At 37.2% G+C, this 18,848-nt stretch overlaps 1 protein-coding gene across 1 annotated transcript in view; it reads left to right on the plus strand.

The window, feature by feature from the left end:
• LOC145266485 (uncharacterized) overlaps positions 1 to 18,848 on the plus strand; it is a 36,540-nt gene that overhangs the window by 11,590 nt on the left and 6,102 nt on the right. The window contains exon 2 of the mRNA XM_080122203.1: positions 13,273 to 13,479. Within this exon, the coding sequence (XP_079978329.1) occupies positions 13,273 to 13,479 (207 nt within the window). The remainder of the gene's footprint in view (positions 1 to 13,272; positions 13,480 to 18,848) is intronic.

Below are 18,848 nucleotides of genomic sequence, written 5' to 3' on the forward strand. Positions count from 1 at the left end.
ATCTATAATAAAATAGAGAGGAGAGACTGATAACAGACACCAAAAAAAAAAAAAAAAAAAAAAAAAAAGAAAGAAAGAGAAGTGAAGAGAGACAGAAAAAGCGTAAAGGTACACAGAGACAGTGAAAAAGAAAAAGAAAGAACCTTTTTTTCTTGGAAAAACGCGCGGACTCGAAGAGAGAGAAGGGAAGTAAGACGAACCAAGCCAAGTAACAGAAAAAGAAAAAACTCAGCCGGGTAAGGCAATTTTATTTTTGGATTTCTATTGTTGTCTGCGTAACCTGATCTCGGTGATAGCGAAAGAGAGAGAAAGGGAGGTATACGAGGCTGTTTGTTAAGAGAGTGAAAATGTTATATTGCTGAAGTCGAATTGTGTAGTCTGTGTGTTAGCAAGAGAGGAGGAGGTGTTGTTAAAACCGAAACTAATTGCCCGGGATTGAGCTATATTCAGCCGTGTTGGCTACATTGAAAAAAGAGAGAGGGTGAAGAAGAAAAAAAGAGAGAAAATAGATTTTGTGGAGATATTTGTGCAGTTTTCCTTCTTGTTGATTATATTCGATTTTCTGTAAGTAATTTTCTCTCTCTTGTTTTGATTATTACGTGTGTGTGATTCTTTTTTTAATTTGTCGTAGGGGGCAAGGGGGATAATCAATAATAATAAAAGGAACAGAAAAGTAAACAATAACAATGTGAAGTGATGACGTTAAGAGGGAACCGGTAGTCGCGACGGTCGAGGAACGGGTAGTGGCTGTAGATGTGGGGCTCAAGGTAATGAATTAGAGAAGAAACAGAATAATGATGGCATACCGAACAAATTAAAGGGGGGGACCCTCGTCTGTGGGGTGGCTGTCAGATTATGTATATGCCAACTTTTTCTTGACAGAAGAACCAACGATGGAGCAGTGTGTTTGGTTTAGACCTATTGGTCCCATGGGGAGCAATATGTCTAAGAGGGGGCCAATATGACGTGACCGCCTAGAGGAGTGATATTGCTCCCAATTGGGGAGGTTAAAATCCCCTAAAACCCTGAGTAAGGCTTGGTAAATATGCTGAGATTGTCCGTTAAACGTTGATTGGATCTGGACAGCGGAAGGTGACCTATAGAAAGGGACGAATTCATTGTGCTTTGTAAAAACAGATATTTTATTGTTTACGCTGACATTCCCTGCCATTGTTTTAATGTAGAAATGAAATCATGCACTCATTGACCTAAGGAACACTTGCTCAGGGTTGACCTTTTGAGGGCGTGTGAGGGAGATTTAAACTATGGACGCAAAAGAGTCGGGTATTTCCCGTTTGATGTGTTTGGTTCTGGTTGTCTGATCGGATCGCCTTGTTACGTTAGTATAAAAACGAATACCCTGGCCAAATAAGAAAGATTAAGCCAGACCCCTACCTGGCTGTCGCCACCACCGCCATCGTAAAGAACGAAGAATAAGATTTTGGAGAGTCTTGATGTTTTTGGTGTAAACAAACTGAACGATGTATATATGTAAAAACTTTTACTTTTGTGAAATAAAATTTTCGTAGCTAGAACCCACCGGAGTCTGTTTTTTATTTCCTGGCGTGCATGCAAGCTAATTGATTTTGAGCAGAATCAACACGAAACCTGAGATGCTGAGAATTTATGTGAAAATCTCCCGGTAGACGATCACAATCATTTTATTTTCGATGAGGTCAGACCATCTGCTGACTTGAGCGGGAAAGTCTTACAGGTTGATGATTGGGTTCTCTCTGCTGTTTCAAGATAAACATGCCAGACGTGCACCTTTCACTTTAAGTTCCAATGCCGGTATTCTCAATACTTCGATTTTCCATTTCATTCATAAAAGTTTAGTGGATTTTAGGTACACAACCACCGGTGTTGTGTTTTTAGAGACACCATCTCGTGTTGTTTGAAATTAGTTTTTTTCCTCCAAGATGGTTAGTTTTACAAGATTTCGAGCACCATCTACCGAAAGCTACTGGTTTTAAGGTGTAGTTATTTGCCTGATGCCCCCAATAAGTAACACAGGTTTGCTGGACTTGGAGACTAAGCCCCACGAAAAGTCCAGGAGACTTTGAGCATGCCTTTGAAGTAGGGCATTTAAGCATGCTTTTGTAAAATTTTATAAGGCCAGGAGCATTTCAGCATGCCTTTGAAGTACTTTATAAGGCCAGAATAATTTGAGCATGCCTTTGAAGTACTTTATAAAGCTAGGAACATTTAGGCATACCTTTGAAGAAATTCATTAAGCCAGGAGAATTTGAGCATGCCTTTAAAGTACTTTATAAGGCCAGAATCATTTAAGCATTCCTTTGAAGAATTTTATAAAGCCAGCGGCATTTGAGCATGCATTGAAAAAATTATAAGGCCAAGAGAATTAGAGCAAACCTGTGAAGAACTTTATAAGGCCAGAAGCATTTGAGCATGCCTTTGAAGTACTGCATTTTTTAAAGGCATTTATGCATGCCTTTGAATTACTTAATAAAGCCAGGAGCATTTGAGCACGAATTTGAAGAACTTTATAAGGCCAGGAGAATTTGAGCATGCCTTTGAAGAACTTTATGAGGCTAGGAGCATTTGAGTATGCCTTTGAAAACATTTATAAGGCCAGGGCCAGTTGAGCATGCGTTTTAAGTACTTTAAAAGGCCAAGATCATTTGAGCATGCCTTTGAAGTACTTTATAGGGCCAGCGGCATTTGAGCATGCCTTTGCAGTACCCTATAGGACAGAAGCATTCGAGCATTCCGTTGACGAACTTTATAAGCAAAGGGGCATTTGAGCATGCTTTTAAAAGTTTATAATGCCAGATGCATTTGCGCATGCCTTTGAAGTACCTTATAAGGCCAGAAGCATTTGCGCATGCCTGTGAAGTACTTTATAAGATCAGGAGCATTTGAGCATGCCTTTGAAGTACTTTATAAGGTCAGGAGCATTGAGCATGCCTTTGAAGAACTTTATAAGGCTAGAGGCATTTGAGCATGCCTTTTAAAATTTTATAAGGCCAGGCGCATTTGAGCATGCCTTTGAAGAACTTTCTGAGGGTAGCAGCATTTGAACATTCCTGTGAAGAACTTTATAAGGCAGGATGCATTTGAGCATAATTTGAAGTATTTTATGAGGCTAGGAGCATTTGTGCATGCCTTTTAAGTACTTTATAGGCCAAAAGAATTTGAGCATTCCTTTGAAGAGCATTATAAGGTCAGGGGCATTTGAGCATGCATTTGAAAAAATTTATAAGGCCAGGAGCATTTGAGCATGCTTTGAAGAACTTTAGAGGACCTAGAGCATTTGAGCATGCCTTTGAAGGACTTTAAATGCAAAGGAAAAATTAGCATACCTGCGATGTACTTTATAAGGCCAGGAGCAGTTGAGCATGCCTTGTACAAACTTTATAAAGCCAGGAGCATTTGAACCTTACATTGAAGGACTTTATAAGGCCAGGAGCATTTGAGCATACCTTTGACATACCTTAAAACACTAGGAGCGTTTGAGCATGCTTTGAAGAACTTTATATGTCCAGGAGCATTTGAGCCGGACTTTGAAGTTCTCTATCACGTCAGGAGATTTTGAACATGCATTTGAAGAACTTTATAATGCCAAGAGAATTTTAGTAGGCCTTTGTAGAACTTTGTAAGGCCAGGAGCATTTGAGCATGCCTTTGGATACTTTATAATGCCATGGACATTTGAGCATGCCTTTGAAGAAATTTATAAGGCCAGGAACATTTTAGCTTTCCTTTGTTGAACTTTATAAAGCCAGGAGCATTTGAGAATGCTTTTGAAATACGTTATAAGGCCAGGAGCCTTTAAGCATGCAGTTGAAGATGCTTATCACGCCAGAAACATGTGAGCATGCCTATGAAGTACTTTCTAAGTCCAGGAGCATTTGAGAAAGCCCTTGGAGTACTTTATACGGCTAGTAGCATTTGAGCATGCCTTTGAAGGATTTTACATTTCCTAGAGCATTCGAGCATGCTTTCGAATATGTTAGGCCAGGAGAATTTGAGCTTGCTTTTGAAAAACATTATAAGGCCTGGAGCATTTTAGCATGCCTTTGAAGAACTTTATTCGGCAGTTGCGTTTAGGCATGCCTTTGAAGTACTTTATGAGGCCAGAAGCATTTGAGCATGCCTATAAAGTACTTTAAAAGGCCAGGCTTTGAAATACTTTATCAGGCCAGAATTATTGAGCATGTCGTTGAAGAACTTTATAAAGCTAGGAGTATTTGAGCATGCATTTGAAAAATTTTATAATGTAATGCCAGGAGCATTTGAGCATGCCTTTGAAGTACGTTATAAGGCTAGGAGAATTTGTGCATATCTTTGAAAATAAAGGCCAGGAGCATATTGGCGTGTATTGGAAGAACTTTATAAGGCAAGGATCATTTGAACATGTCTTTGAAGCACTTTAAAAGGCCAGGGGCATTTGAGCATGCCTTTAATGTATTTTATATAGCCAGGAGCATTTGAGCATACCTTTGAAGTACTTTATAATGCAAGTGGCATTTGAGCATTCCTTTGAAGTACTTAATAGACTAGAAGAATTTGAGCATGTCTTTGAAATATTTTATGAGGCCAGGGGCATTTGCGCATTATGTTGAAGCACTTTATACGCCCGGAGCATTTTTGCATGCATTTGAGGATGTTTACAAGGACAGGGGCATTCGAGAATGCTTTTTAAATACTTTATAAGGCCAGGAGAATTTGAGCATGTTTGTGAAGAACTTTATAACGCCAGGAACATGTGATCATGCATTTGGAGTACTTTATAAGGCCAGGCGCATCTGAGCCGGCCTTTGAAGTAACTATAAAGTCAGTAGCATTTATGCATGCTTTTAAGAATTGTTTGAGGTCTGGAGCATTTGAGCATGCCGTCGTATACGTTATAAGGCAATGAACATTTAAGCTTGCAATTTAAGAACTTTATAAGGCCAAGAACATTTGAGCATGCATTTGAAAATCTTCATAAGGCCAGGGTAATTTGAGTATACCTTTGAAGTACATTATAAGGTCAGGAGCATTTGAGCATGAATTTGAAGAACTTTATGTGGCCAGGGGAATGTGAACATGACTTTGAAGTACTTTAAAGGCCATAAGCATTTGAACAAGCCTGTGAAGAACTTTCTAAGACTAGAAACAGTTGAGCATGATATTTAAGAACTTTGTAAGGCCAGGAGCCTTGCAGCATGCCTTTGAAGTACTTTATAAGGCCAGGAGCATTTGAGCATTCCTTTGAAGTACTTTATAAGACCAACAGAATTTGAGAATGCCTTGGAAGAACTTTATAAGGCCAGAAGCATTAAGGCACAATTTAAGGAGTTAATAAAGCCAAGAGCAATTAAGCATGCCTTTGAAGAGCTTTATAATGCGAGGAGCATTTGAGCATACCTTTGAAGATGTTTAGAAGCCTAGGAGCATTGGAACATGCCTTGAAGAACTTCCAGTCGCTGTGATTATTACGCCTCCTAGTGCTTGTATTGCATCAATTCCAATCAACATGTCATAGCCAAGGGGTTTTTCAGGCAAAGGGGAGATTCCATCCTTGTCAATTAAATGACCGAGAAATTGAACTTCCTGGTGGCCAAAAACACATTTATCGGTGTTTAGTTTAAGACCGAAATGTGACAGTCTTTCAAAAGTTTGTTCCAGGTGTAGCCGGTATTCTTCGAGGTTTCTGCTGGCGATTAAAACATCATCCACGTAAGCGAATATGAACGGCAGACCTATGAAAACTCCGACAATCAAACGCTGGAAAGTTTGACAGGCGTTTCTCAACCCGAAAGGCATCCTCAGGAACTCGTAAAGGCCAAATGGTGTGGTTAGTGCGGTTTTATGAATGTCTTCTTCCGCGACTGGAATTTGAAAATATGCCTTAACGAGGTCCAGTTTGGAGAACATTGTGGCGCCTTGGAGTCCATTGGCGAAGTCATGGATATGAGGAATAGGATATCTATCTGGAACAGTTTTCGCGTTTAAGGGTCTAAAGTCTCCGCACAGGCGCCATGTGGTGTTGTCAGCTTTCTGTACCATGTGGAGTGGTGATGACCAAGCACTTTTCGAGGGCCGTATTATTCCCATGTGGAGTAGGTTTTGAAACTCGGATTTTGCCAATTTTTATTTATCCTGTTTCAAGCGTCTGAGGGTTGAATAGACGGGCGGTCCTGTTGTCTTAATATAGCGCTTAGCGCTGTGTTTGATGGGGTCCATGTTTTTAAACGGCTGGGGAAGTTGAGGAAATTTTTGGAGTAACCGGCGGACGTGTAAATCTTCGGGTAGGGCGGTGCTGATTCCGGTGGTTAAAAATTTCGAGGTAGTTCCTCTCAGTAAAATCTTCGTTTCGTTGTCTGTCAATGTGTGATGAGTCATGTCGACAGACAGGTTGAAATGGGCTAAAAAGTCCTCCCCCAAAATTGGAGTAGTCACGCTGGCTATGGTGAAATTCCATAAAAAATTCGCCAGCATTCCAAGGTTCAAATTTAAAGTTTTTTCGCCAAAAGTGGGTATTTTTGTACCGTTGGCGGCTTGTAAGTTGAAAAATTGGGTCCCTGTTGGGTGGCCATGCGGTGTCGGTATGACGCTGATTTCCGCTCCGGTGTCTATTAAAAAGTTATATCCGTGAATTTTGTCTCGGATATAAAATAGACGACGTTTTAGTGTGCTCCAGCTACAGTCGTCGTTGTTACTGGCTGGAAGGTTCGTTTCCCTGTGCCGGTTTTTTGAACGCGCAGGGTTTAGTGCATCTTCTCGCGTCGACGCCGAATCTCCTGTGACAGAAAAACACATCTTGTCTATGTCGTGACGTGGATCGGTTCCTGCTTGAACTTCTTCGCCTGTAATTTCGCCGCGTGTCGTCGTGGTTTCTGTGAGAATGTTGACGCGTTTGAAGTGAGTCGGCTAGCTGCTTCGAAAGCTCCTCAACCGCCGACTTTAATTCTGCTAATTCCTCGTCTCGATTTCGGTGAGGTTGCGGAATGTTTAATGCTATGGTTTCGTTGTAGAAGTCCATCTGTTGAAGTTCCATTTTGTTTTGAAATTTTTATATTTCAATTTCGTGTGCGCGGTTTGAAATTGTTCCTCCTCGTGGTTGACAAGTTTGCTTGTTTGTTAGAGAAAAATTATATTTCGTGCGTGCCGTGAATTTTATACATTTTTAAGCATTCTATTATCCATACTTGGGGGATCCGGTCGAACGCTTGTAGTCTGCCATGGCTAAGTTCTTTTTCTTTTTGCCTCCTTCATCTTTTGATCTATATATAGCAGATCAAGCATTCCTCTTTTTCCTTTTTGGCATCCTTTCTGTGCCTCGGGGAGAAGTCCATGATTATTTAGGAAGTGGTAGATTTTTTTTCCTAAGTCTTGCTGTGAGTATTTTCCACAGAGTGGGTAAGCACGTGATCGGCCTATAGTTGCTGGGGACGGTTCCTTTTTCTGTGCCCTTCTGTAGCTGTGTGATTCTATCTTTTGTCATCCAATCTGGCACATTTGCATCTTCTCAAGTTTTGGGCTAGCCTTTCGTGTAATGTTGTGAATTTTTTGACCCAATATGCATGTATCCCGTCGTTCTCTTGTGCCATTATCCCATGGTTTTCTTTAGGGTTTCCTTGCTAATTTCATTCACTGTTCCTTCTTCAATTTGTTGTAACTCTTCTTTCACATCTTTCAGACATTCGGCATTTCTATTGTGATCCCATCGTTCTTCCCATATCTTACTCCAGTAAAGTTTTGTTTCTGTCGGGTTCGGTCGTTCTTTTTTGTTTTTCCTCCGTTCACATTTTGGTAGAATTGGCCATCATCATCATCATCATCATCATCATCATCATCATCATCATCATCATCATCATCATCATCATCATCATCATTATTATTATTATTATTAGTAGTAGTAGTAGTAGTATAATTTAATTTACGAATTATTAACTTGTTTTATTGAGCAATGATATGTTTAACTAATTTATTATTAAGGATTCACCTAAATTTCTAAGTTTTTCGATAAGTTTTTCTACTCATGGTTTATAATTTTTTAAACAATGACTATTTTGTAGACATTAGATAATTCCCTTTCGTAATCTAGAAGACAAGTTTAATCTTGTTGTTTGTCTTCATATATGCTGTTGCTCGAAAAACGTTACCAAGAAATACACATGGATATGGTTTAGGAAGTTATTTGTATTTACCATATTACAGAACACATGGAGAGCGAGAGCTGAAGTACTTAACGCCAATATGACGCACTACAAAATACATACACTACGAGAGTTGGTACCAATCAGTATATTTATAATGTTCGGAAGAATACGTATATCAGTCCTCACAACACCACACACCAAGGCTTTTTACACCGCAAAAAGTGTTAATATCGTTTCCAATTTAGGTCAAAGGGTCAGTGAATTTTCTCTTTATACCAGATAGTAGCTGTTCTGGTCGTGAGTGCAATGAGTCGAAATCGGAGGTGTCAAAATTGGCTTCAAAGAAACTGAAATGTTAGAAAGTGAAATGTTAGGCGAACCATGTTAGTATTTGTTAATTCTAGTTGCAGCTCGGATTGCTTTTTGCTTTTTTCTCAACGCTTTAATCTCTTTTTGTTTCGACATACCTTCCTTATTTATGCAAGCTGTTAATCAAGTTCAACCCTAATAAATTCCCGGAATTATTTACGAAAGCTTTCACTTTTTTCAATAATTCCGTTCAAATTTATCGTTTGTTAAGTTCTTCCACATATACGCATTTATAATTGAAAGATCGGAGCTAGTATTCAACTGTAACTTCCCCGTTTTATTACATATCTTCAGCATTACGCATTCACGTAACCTTTCGTCTGACTTTTTGTTGGATCTTCTCTGCCTAATTCTATTTTTTTTTTGCTTTTGCTTCTGCAATACTAACCTTCATAATCACGCTTGCCACAAGTTTTGTTACGAAAAGGGCAAAACATTTCACAATGTAATTATTCACATCGGTTACATGGTCTCAGGGGCAATTCTATTTCTGTATGATCTGCTCGCTTTGAAAATACGAGGAGCTATTTTCTTTTCTCTTATATTCAGGGGAGTATTTTTAAAAATTTATGCTGAGAATGTCGTTGGACATTTTTCTATTCGAAAGAAATAAAATGTTATGAAGTTTGGCCATCATTATAAGCTAAAATAATAATATAATCATAATGTACGAATATATAATGGGTTTGTACTTATTATTTAATTTTTATTCCAAATATACTATATAGAATTTGTTAAAATCCGACCGAGAATTATATATATAATGAAATCTAACGCAGATTAGAGAAAAGGCTCAATCACCATGAAAAAGATATAAGAAATAGCAATTCTCTGAATGCATTATTCTCTCATTCATTGCAGCATAATCATACTTTTGATTTCAAACAAGCAAAAATAGTAAAATTTATTTCAAATAAACCGCGACGGAGACTTGAATCAGTGCTTATCGCAAATTCAAGCGTGGAGGTTTCTATAAGTCAACTTCTATTAAAAAGAAGATAATTTTATTTTAGACATAGGCTAACTCTCTCACACTATAGAAAACACCTTCTATTATAATTAATGCATATAATCGGTTAATAAATTACATAACAAATACACTCATTTCATTTCAGTTACACATCCATATTTGAATTATAACGAACATATTTGTTTAAAAAAGAATATTAATTGCATCATACCTTTTTAAATATATCAACGGCTATACGACGTTATTTCTCTCTCTTTCTCTCTCTCTCTCACTCTCTCTCTCTATATATATATGTATATATGTGTATATTATATATATATAAATTTATTAAATATTATAATAATAAATTTCATTTTCTTCTTAAGACCATCTAAGATAAACCTTTATACTTTAGACATCTTTTATAATCATAACCATGTAAATGATTTTCATGAAATTTGGAATAAAGTTAAATAGCCTTAGTTCCTTATTTTAATTTTCGTTTTTAATTTCACGTAAAAGTTGTTACGAATGTTTTCCTTGGACAATTTATTGCACCTGTTTTGTTTGATAGTCATCTAAGAAGTAGTATTATGTACATTGTATGGAAATTAGTTTGGCAGGAATAAAAGGAGAGACAAAACCTGACAGCGTGACATCATTATCAGATTAACACAAAGGTGCCTAAAGTTTCCAGTGTTCAACCACGTCACGTAGCCCCCAAATATTTTTCCTTGTCTTATAGTGTGGCTGTTGTAATTATATGTTTTTTATTTTCCTAAAGAGAAAAAAACAATTATCCATTTAGATTATTATCACAATTATCGTAATTGCAGATTGAGATAATTTTAATCTAACAAAATATAACGGTAAGGGATATTGCTTTCGAACATTTATTTCTATCGACAGAAATCGAATATTTAATTTAATTTATTTGTTTAAACTGAAAAACAAACACTTTTTATATGAGAATATTTTTCAGTCCGTTCTTATAAGAATAAGTAAAACTTTCCATTTAGTATTTTCAAATATTTTAAAGTTAGAAGTATTTTTCACGACAGTTTTTTGTTTCTTTTTGTTGTTGTTTTGTTTTTTGTTTTTTTCTTTAACTAAAACAATCGATAAATTCAATATTTTAACACCGGGTGTAATTTATTTCTTCGAAATATATTTAAAACTTTAAAGTTTTTGTTTGTTTGTTTTATAACATTTTTATCTGTAAATAATTTACAGGACTGAAATGGGAAATGAAATAAGAAATTCTCTATCTTCTCCCGACACATACGAACACAAATTCAGCTTAAAATTTAATTAACTAATCAATTTTAATTAAAGTTTTGATATGAACTAAAGATAAAAGGTAGATTTTTACGACGTGCCCCAGCGTATTATAAACACCTCAACCTCCCCATGTTAAGAACGGCTTTCGGAATAAATAACCCTTCACTAGAAAGCCGCTCTTAATATGGGAAGATTGGTGGGGGTGTTTATTCCGAAAGCCGTTCTTAACATGGGGTCGTGGGGGTTTTTATACTACGTTGGGGCAGGTCGTAAAAATACCAAAATAAAGAGTACATTAAATTTTAGTTAACGTATTTTCTTGTGATTTATCTTACAAATAAATGTTGTATGCACCGTGCTGAAATAATGACGTTATTTAGAAAGCCATTCTTAACAGGAAGGGCGGGCTTTTTAATTATTCTGCGCTTTCACCTAACAATTTAATGAAAAAAAGAGATACCATAAAAATTTAATTTAACTTAAAAATCCTATATAAAATATAGTATGGTGCGTACACGGCACAAGCGCCATTATTATTATTATTATTATTATTATTATTATTATTATTATTATTATAACGACAACAATAATAAAAAAGGTCTTTCACGGGGAATGTGAACGATGCGTAAACAGATTTTAATTTAATGGTTGCTCCCTAAAAAGCGCATATGCAAAAGTTTTTCATTGGTTTATTTAATCACGAAACTTTTTTGAAGGTACTATTTGAGGCAAAAAAGTCCAAAAGCATTATTTGAATATGTATGAAAAATAGATGTAACAAAAAATAAAATATTTAGTGTGGAAAATATAATAAAATAATAAAAATAAATTAGAACAAAGTGAAAATGAAAATAAAAACAAGCACGAAATAAAAGTATGAATCAAATTTTATTAAAGAAATAAAACATTCCAAAAATAAAATACATGCTCTATTATAAAAAATAGTCTACGAGATCTATACGAAGAAAGTGAAAGAAAACCTCAGGGAGCAGCCATTAAATTAAAACTCGTTTACGCACGGTTCAACATTCCTCGTGAAGTGCCCCCCCAAAAAAACCCAAACAAACTGTAGATGATATCGACTGGCGCCACACCGACTAGTTTTGAAGGGTCAAGGAGGATGGAAAGTTCGAGGTGGGAGAGTACTAAACAGACCTCCACTAGAAGTGTGCAGTTCAAATCTGGTACATTGTGGAGGCATTTTGTCACCCAAACCGCAGGAAACACCAATGGCCGATGCCAACGAGATATCAATGGCAAACAGCTGTTGCGTGCAGTCATCTGCACGAGTGTTCAAGAAGTGGAGAACATTGGAAATCTAGGGAGACTTGTTGTCACTCGGTCTCCAGCGAATACCACAGGTTACTGCCAGTGGGCGATCACTGATGCAGGCTTGTGAGACAACTCCTAGTAAGTGAAATAATAATAATAATAATGTCCCCTCCTAAATTCACCACCACCCTGATTTAATATCGTAGATGTTTACTATATGTTCTTAGTTTTTAACCAATATTCACATTATAGTATGGTTGTCTTTTAGTAGTTATGTAAACTTCATTTCCAGATTCATGTATTCTGCACTGATATAGAAATGAAGACTATAGTGAAGTATAGGATTTCTAACCATGTAACTTATGAAAATACGCTACACATTTTGATGAAAAACATGGGGAAAAATAAGCAGAGAAGAACAGAAAAACAAAACTTTAAATATCATTTCTGTATTAAACGTAATAGTTATTTAAATATTTCAACATATAATCTCGTGGAGAAAATTCAGCTCCCCAATAAGGGGCGCTCTGCTTAGTAACAAAAATAAAAATTACCCTAGTCATGAAAGATTCATCCTCCACCGGCCGAGGACAGAAAACGTGAATTGTAGCAGCAGAACAGATACTACTACACTGTAATCTTCTCCCGAAGGCCTAGAATTGTTTGGGTTTATGTTTCTTGAATTGTTTGTTCCCTAAATTCATAATTCAGTTTTATCAGCATTAGATCGTATATTGCTTTCAAATTACGTAATTCTACATAGATAATATTTATATTTTATATTGAATAAAATTCAGTTTCATTATTAATCAAATTGGGTTCCTTTCTTTTCTTTTTTAACATGTTTTAATGCTCTTTTTAAAAATGCCGTCATATAGTATCGACAGTAACAGTTCAACAAATCTTACCTACATTGCCTGCAGGATTTTTTCAGTTAACAGGCCTTCTATATCTCTCTGGCTATGACAAAATATGAGCGTATTGGATTGAATCATCTAAAACGGAAAAATCACCTTGCCATTTGTTTATTTAGTGATACTCGTCTGTCATGCTCCATACAACATGTTTGACCATGTCTGATTTAAAAATTTAATTACATGGCTTCAAGTCAGTGGTTTCTTCTCATTTTCTATTCGGAAGTGAAGATTTTCAAAAGATTCTGCTTGAAGAAGCAGATGCCAATGGTTTCAACTTTCAATTAGATTGAATTTAACTATTAACTGTAATTCCTTAATTATTATGAATTTTATAAGTAACAGTTTTGTTTTATTTTTCCTCTGACATTTTGTAGGTCTCTGTTCATCGAACTGGTTCCGAATTAATTCAACCTGTTTCCAAGCGAATGAAGCGAAAGTCGACCAAAACACTGCCATCCAATTTTGCCAAGAAAAAGGCGCCGTCTTACATTCAATTAAAAATGAGACAGAATTTGAAGATTTACTACCTTTTCTAACTAACTCCTCTGATTTTTGGGTCTGGGCAAGAAAATCTTCATCCGGTAAGAGGGTTATATATATATATATATATATATATATATATATATATATATATATATATATATATATATATATATAGGATGGGTCACACTACACTTTCCAGACCCAAAGCTCAGTTAAAAAATATTTCTACCTATAACTTTTTGAAATCTATTTGGTCTTATTACTGCTAACATGTTTGTATTGTAAATATTTTTTTTTCTTTTCTTATTGCAGCTTTGACTTAACTTTACTTATCTTGTCTTGCTTTTTCTTTTTTTTGTTCTGAAATGTTTTTTTTGTCTAATATGCTATTATTAACCAATACTGTTTTCGTACATTTAAGACGAAAAGAAAAAAAGTCACCCATGAAAACGAAAACCTTCCAAATTAAAACCTTGAACTCAAAACGCGGTTTGTTCTCTGCAGTATGCATTATTTTTAACCAGTGCAAACTTAATACATAACCCAAACAGTATTACTCTAAACTAGTTTTGAAATGAGTTCTTCAAATGTAAATTAAGACAGAATAATCCGACTTCACAAATTGATAAAAGTTAATTATTGGATTTTAATTATAAGGTGAAGCTCGAAGATCCAAACTCGAGGTAGATAACGCCAAAATCACCCACGCATTAATATGAGAGAGGGGACTATCTTCAAACAGCGTCCTAAATTGGTAATTGAGCACCGGACTTATATTAAGTAGATATTGATAAGTCCCTCGTACCTATTTTTTTTTTTTAAATGAGAGTAGATAATGCAATGGATGTGTTCTCGGCAGCTCCAGTAACTCTCGCTTCTCCTTTTTTGTCCCTCTGTCCTCATTCTCATGAGTGATTTTTCTGACAAAGGGGGAAGAAAAAGCTGCTTTCCAGGTCGGTAGTACTTCATAGAACGGAAACCATATTGAGTGTCACTAAGAAGGTTATTTTTATTGAGATAGTTGATTACTCCTGTATTTAACACAGATTCCAGCAACTTACTCATGACGCACAGGAGACTTATTGGCCTGTACTGAGAGGGGGATGAGCGATCACCTGAATTCTTAAATACAGGGCATACTGATGAAATTTTCCAGGGAGATGGGAAACTATTCTCCTTAAGACAACGTTTAAACAGTTTTGTAAGTATGGGCGCTAGTTCAGGTTGAAGCTTTTTGAGTACTATAATTGGAATACCGTCCGGGCCAGTTGCTTTACTGGAATCAAGGTTTTTGATTAGCTTGGCAACATCACGTACAGATATACGTATATCACATAGCGTGTTTTCTGATGCAGGAGGAAATATTGGGGGTTGGCGGCCTTGATCGAAAAGGGTAGAATTAGCTGCAAAGTTCTTGACAAAGAGTTTGGCTTTGTCTGATGCTGACGAGATTACCTCAGGTCCATTGATAATAGTTGGGATGGAGCACACGCTTCTGTTCAGGATTCTGTTTGCTATTTGCCAAAACTGGTGGGAACCAAGCCGCTGCTCAGCTACTTTGGACTTAACAGATTGAGCATACAACTCTCTTGCATTCTTTATTACTTTCTTACAATGGTTGCTGGCAGTCCTGAAAGCGGCTTTAGTTTCCATACATCTATTACGTTGGAAACAGTGGCAAAAGTGATTTCTGTGCGCAATGGCAGCAGCACATTCTGGAGAGAACCATGGCTGGCTGTTAGGTTTTTGCTGAAACTTTTTCGAGAGTATGAAACTGTCAATACCTACAATTAACCATACCGTCAGGTCTAATACTATAGAGGACACATCCTTTTTAAACATGGAATGCAGAGGTAGATCAGATATAAATGTACGGAAGCTATCCCAGTCAGCCTTAGTGTATCGATATACTGTACGATGGAGAGGTACGTCTGGGGACTTATTACATTTCATTTTTATCTTAACTGATACAACGGAGTGGTCGGAAGATCCAAGAGGCGACAGAACAGAAACTGAACATAGTTCAGGGCAAGTTGTGAGAAAAAGGTCTAGTAGGCTCGCATACTGGCCGTCATTGTGGGGCACACGGGTGGGTTCCTGAACAATCTGAGTGAGATCATAGGCAATGGAGAAATCATGACAGAACCTCCCCTCATCATCGGTCTTGTTTGAGTGGGTCAACCATTCGACGTTGTGAACATTGAAGTCACCACATACGTGAATGTTAGCTGAAGGATAAGCAGATAGGACTTGGTCAATTTTCTCAGATATGCTTTGAAAGATAGTAACTCCGCTGTTATGGGGGCGATAGAGAGTAAATATAAATGCCGTAGTGTGAGCTAAAGCAACCCAGAAGCACATATAGGGTAAGTTAGGATCTTCCCTGGAGATGTCCCTACCACATGGAAAGCTATCTTTAATATAGGCAGATATTCCATGCCCATGGCGATCTTGGGGGTCAGATTTAGAAGTTAAGTTAGAGTATCCTTTAATTGCGAACTTTTCTAGGGAAATAGCCTGTCCAATGCCAGTTTCACTTAAAAATAAAAGGTCTGGTTTAGTCTCCTGTAATTGGGTTTCAACCTCTGGAAGGTTAGAACGTAGACCCTTGATGTTGGAGAAGGAGACATGGTAGTAGGGGTCTACGTTGGAAGTTGGAGAACCGGGTTTAATCGTGTATTTTTTCTTGAAACTTGTCATGATGAAATTTTGGAATTTGTGGACGAGGTTGTCAGATTTACTTAGAGCAGGACAGAGAAGGGAAACTAAGAGAGAAAAAGAAACAAAGAATTTTTTTTTTATTTGTAGCTAATGATAAGGTAAAGCCGTAACAATTACCCACTAGTATGGCATCGAGAGGCCCCACCAGAAGCTACTGCATGGTCCAGAATCCATTCACCAAATGGCAATACAGCAGCCCCAGTACTTTGCACCTGTTGATAGGACAGCCTCCTTAGTGGTTAATCCAAGGTTCGGGTCCCTGACTATCAGGCGGATAACGTCAGCCCAGACAAAACGTTTACCTCCAGCACCCTTACTAGTGACATGGCTACAAGGATAGACATGGAAACAGAAAATTTCCGCCATCTCTGCCAACTGTTCGCACAAAATACTGCCAACCTAGAAAACAGCTTTTTCTTCTCCCTTTGTCAGAAAAATCACTCATTAAAAAATGAGGACTGAGGGACAAATAAGAAGAAGCGAGAGTAACAGGAGCTGCCGATAACGCATCCACAATGCGTTTTCTACTCTCCATTAAAAAAAAAAAAAATTATTAAGTATTCTACTTAATAAAAGTCCAACAGACGTGTTTAAAGGAAAGTATGGTGATAGATTCCCCTCTCACGAACTAAGAATGAGTACAATTTCGTAATCTATTTTTGCAATCAACTTGGTAGATAAACATTTATGGACGAGAAAAAAAGCTAGCATTTAATAAAACAGAAATACATAAATTAAATACTGAAATAAAATGGAGTTATTAATATTTGAATCTAAAAATAAAAAGTATGATTAAAATTGAAATCACTTATCTCAACAAAAACACGTCCGTCTCCAAAATGTAAACTGAAGTGAGGAATTTAAGTTAACAGCGTTCAAAAGATTTTTTTTAAAAATTAACCGTTAAAAGAAAAGCGTGATTTTATTCTGAACTTTAGCTAGTCACGTTTTAAGAAACTTACGATATAAAAGAAAAGCGGATGGGGGGGGGGGTTCTTCCGAAAGTTAGTTGGTGACGTTATAAGTAATTGCGATATAAGATGGAAGCCAGCGTAATTAAGGGGTGTTGACTGAAAAGGATAATATAATGGATTGAGTATACAATATTTAAGATCAACTCGGTAGATAAATAAACATTTATGGACGAGAAAAAAAAAAGCTAGCATTTAATAAAACAGAAATACATAAATTAAATACTGAAATAAAATGGAGTTATTAATATAAGCAAAACTGAAATAGGGCCGACAACTTCCCTAGATGAGTTCATAATTAAAGAATACTCTAACTTAACATCTAAATCTGACCCCCAAAATCGCCATGGGCATGGAATATGTGCCTACATTAAAGATGGCTTCCCGTGTGGTAAGGATATCTCCAGAGAAGACCCTAATTTACCTTACATGTGTTTCCGGGTTGCACTTGCTTACACCTGTGCGTTTATATTTGCTCTCTATCGCCCCCACAACAGCAGAGTTACAATCTTTAAGAGTATATCTGAGGAAATAGACCACATCCTGTCTGCACATCCCTCGGCTAACATTCACGTTTGCGGTGATTTCAATGTACATAACGTGGAATTACCGACTCACTCAAATAAGACAGATGATGTGGGGAGGTTCTGTCATGATTTTGCCATTGCCTATGACCTCACTCAGATTGTTCGCAAGCCCACCCGTGTGCCTGATACTGCCGGTCAGTATGCAAGCCTTCTAGACTTTTTTCTTTCAACTTCCCCTGAGCTATGTTTATGTTCCGTTCTATCTCCTCTAGGATCATCCGACCACTCCGTTGTATCAGTTAAGATAAAAATGAAATGTAATAAGTCTTCAGACGCACCTCTCCACCGTACTGTATACCGATACTCTCTGGCTGATTGGGATAGCTTCCGTACATTCATATCTGATCTACCTCTGCATTCCATGTTTAAAAATGATGTGTCCTCTATAGTATCAGGCCTGACCGAATGGTTAATTGTAGGCATAGATCGATTCATACCATCCAAAAACTTCCAACAAAAACCTAACAACCAGCCATGGTTCTTCCCAGAATGTGCTGCTGCCATCGCGCACAGAAATCACTTTTTCCATAGCTACGAACGTAATAGATGCACTGAGACTAAAGCTGCTTTCAGGAACGCCAGCAACCACTGTAAAAATGTAATAAAAAATGCAAGAGAGCTGCTAAAAACAACCTATCCTGCCTTGACAGAGTACAAAATAGACCTCGTGATTTAGTGAGGGATGCCCTTTTCTCTTCCCTGCAACCTCTCTCCCACAGAAGAGACGTTGCGAGCCTATCTTTGTTTTATCGTTATTTCCATGGCAGATGCTCGTCTGAGCTCCAAACTCTGGTCCTCCTCGCCAATCTTTCAAAATAAACACCTGTCTAGCTGAAACCACTGTGAAAAATTTCCCCCACTCTATATCTGTGCCTAAATCAAAACGCGGATTCCATGAACAAAGATTCTTTCTTAGAACTGCATGCCTGTGGAACTCTGTTCCGTCTGCCTGCTTCCCACCGGATTGCAACTTGGATGTGTTCAAGTCCAACGTTAACAAATTCCTAATGAACCGCCCCCTTAAATAAACACTTCATCAAATCTCCACACTAACGTAATGTACTTGCAATAACCCTTATCCCTGAGTGGCTTCCGGGCCTTGATAAGTGGTGATCACTGTGTAAAAAAGAAAATAACATAAGTTACGTTCGATTTTCATATCGGTATTTGTTTTCTTTTATGTCCTCG

This window comes from Euprymna scolopes, chromosome 41, assembly GCF_053919585.1.
Source record: "Euprymna scolopes isolate OS-2025 chromosome 41, ASM5391958v1, whole genome shotgun sequence".
NCBI lineage: Eukaryota > Metazoa > Mollusca > Cephalopoda > Sepiida > Sepiolidae > Euprymna > Euprymna scolopes.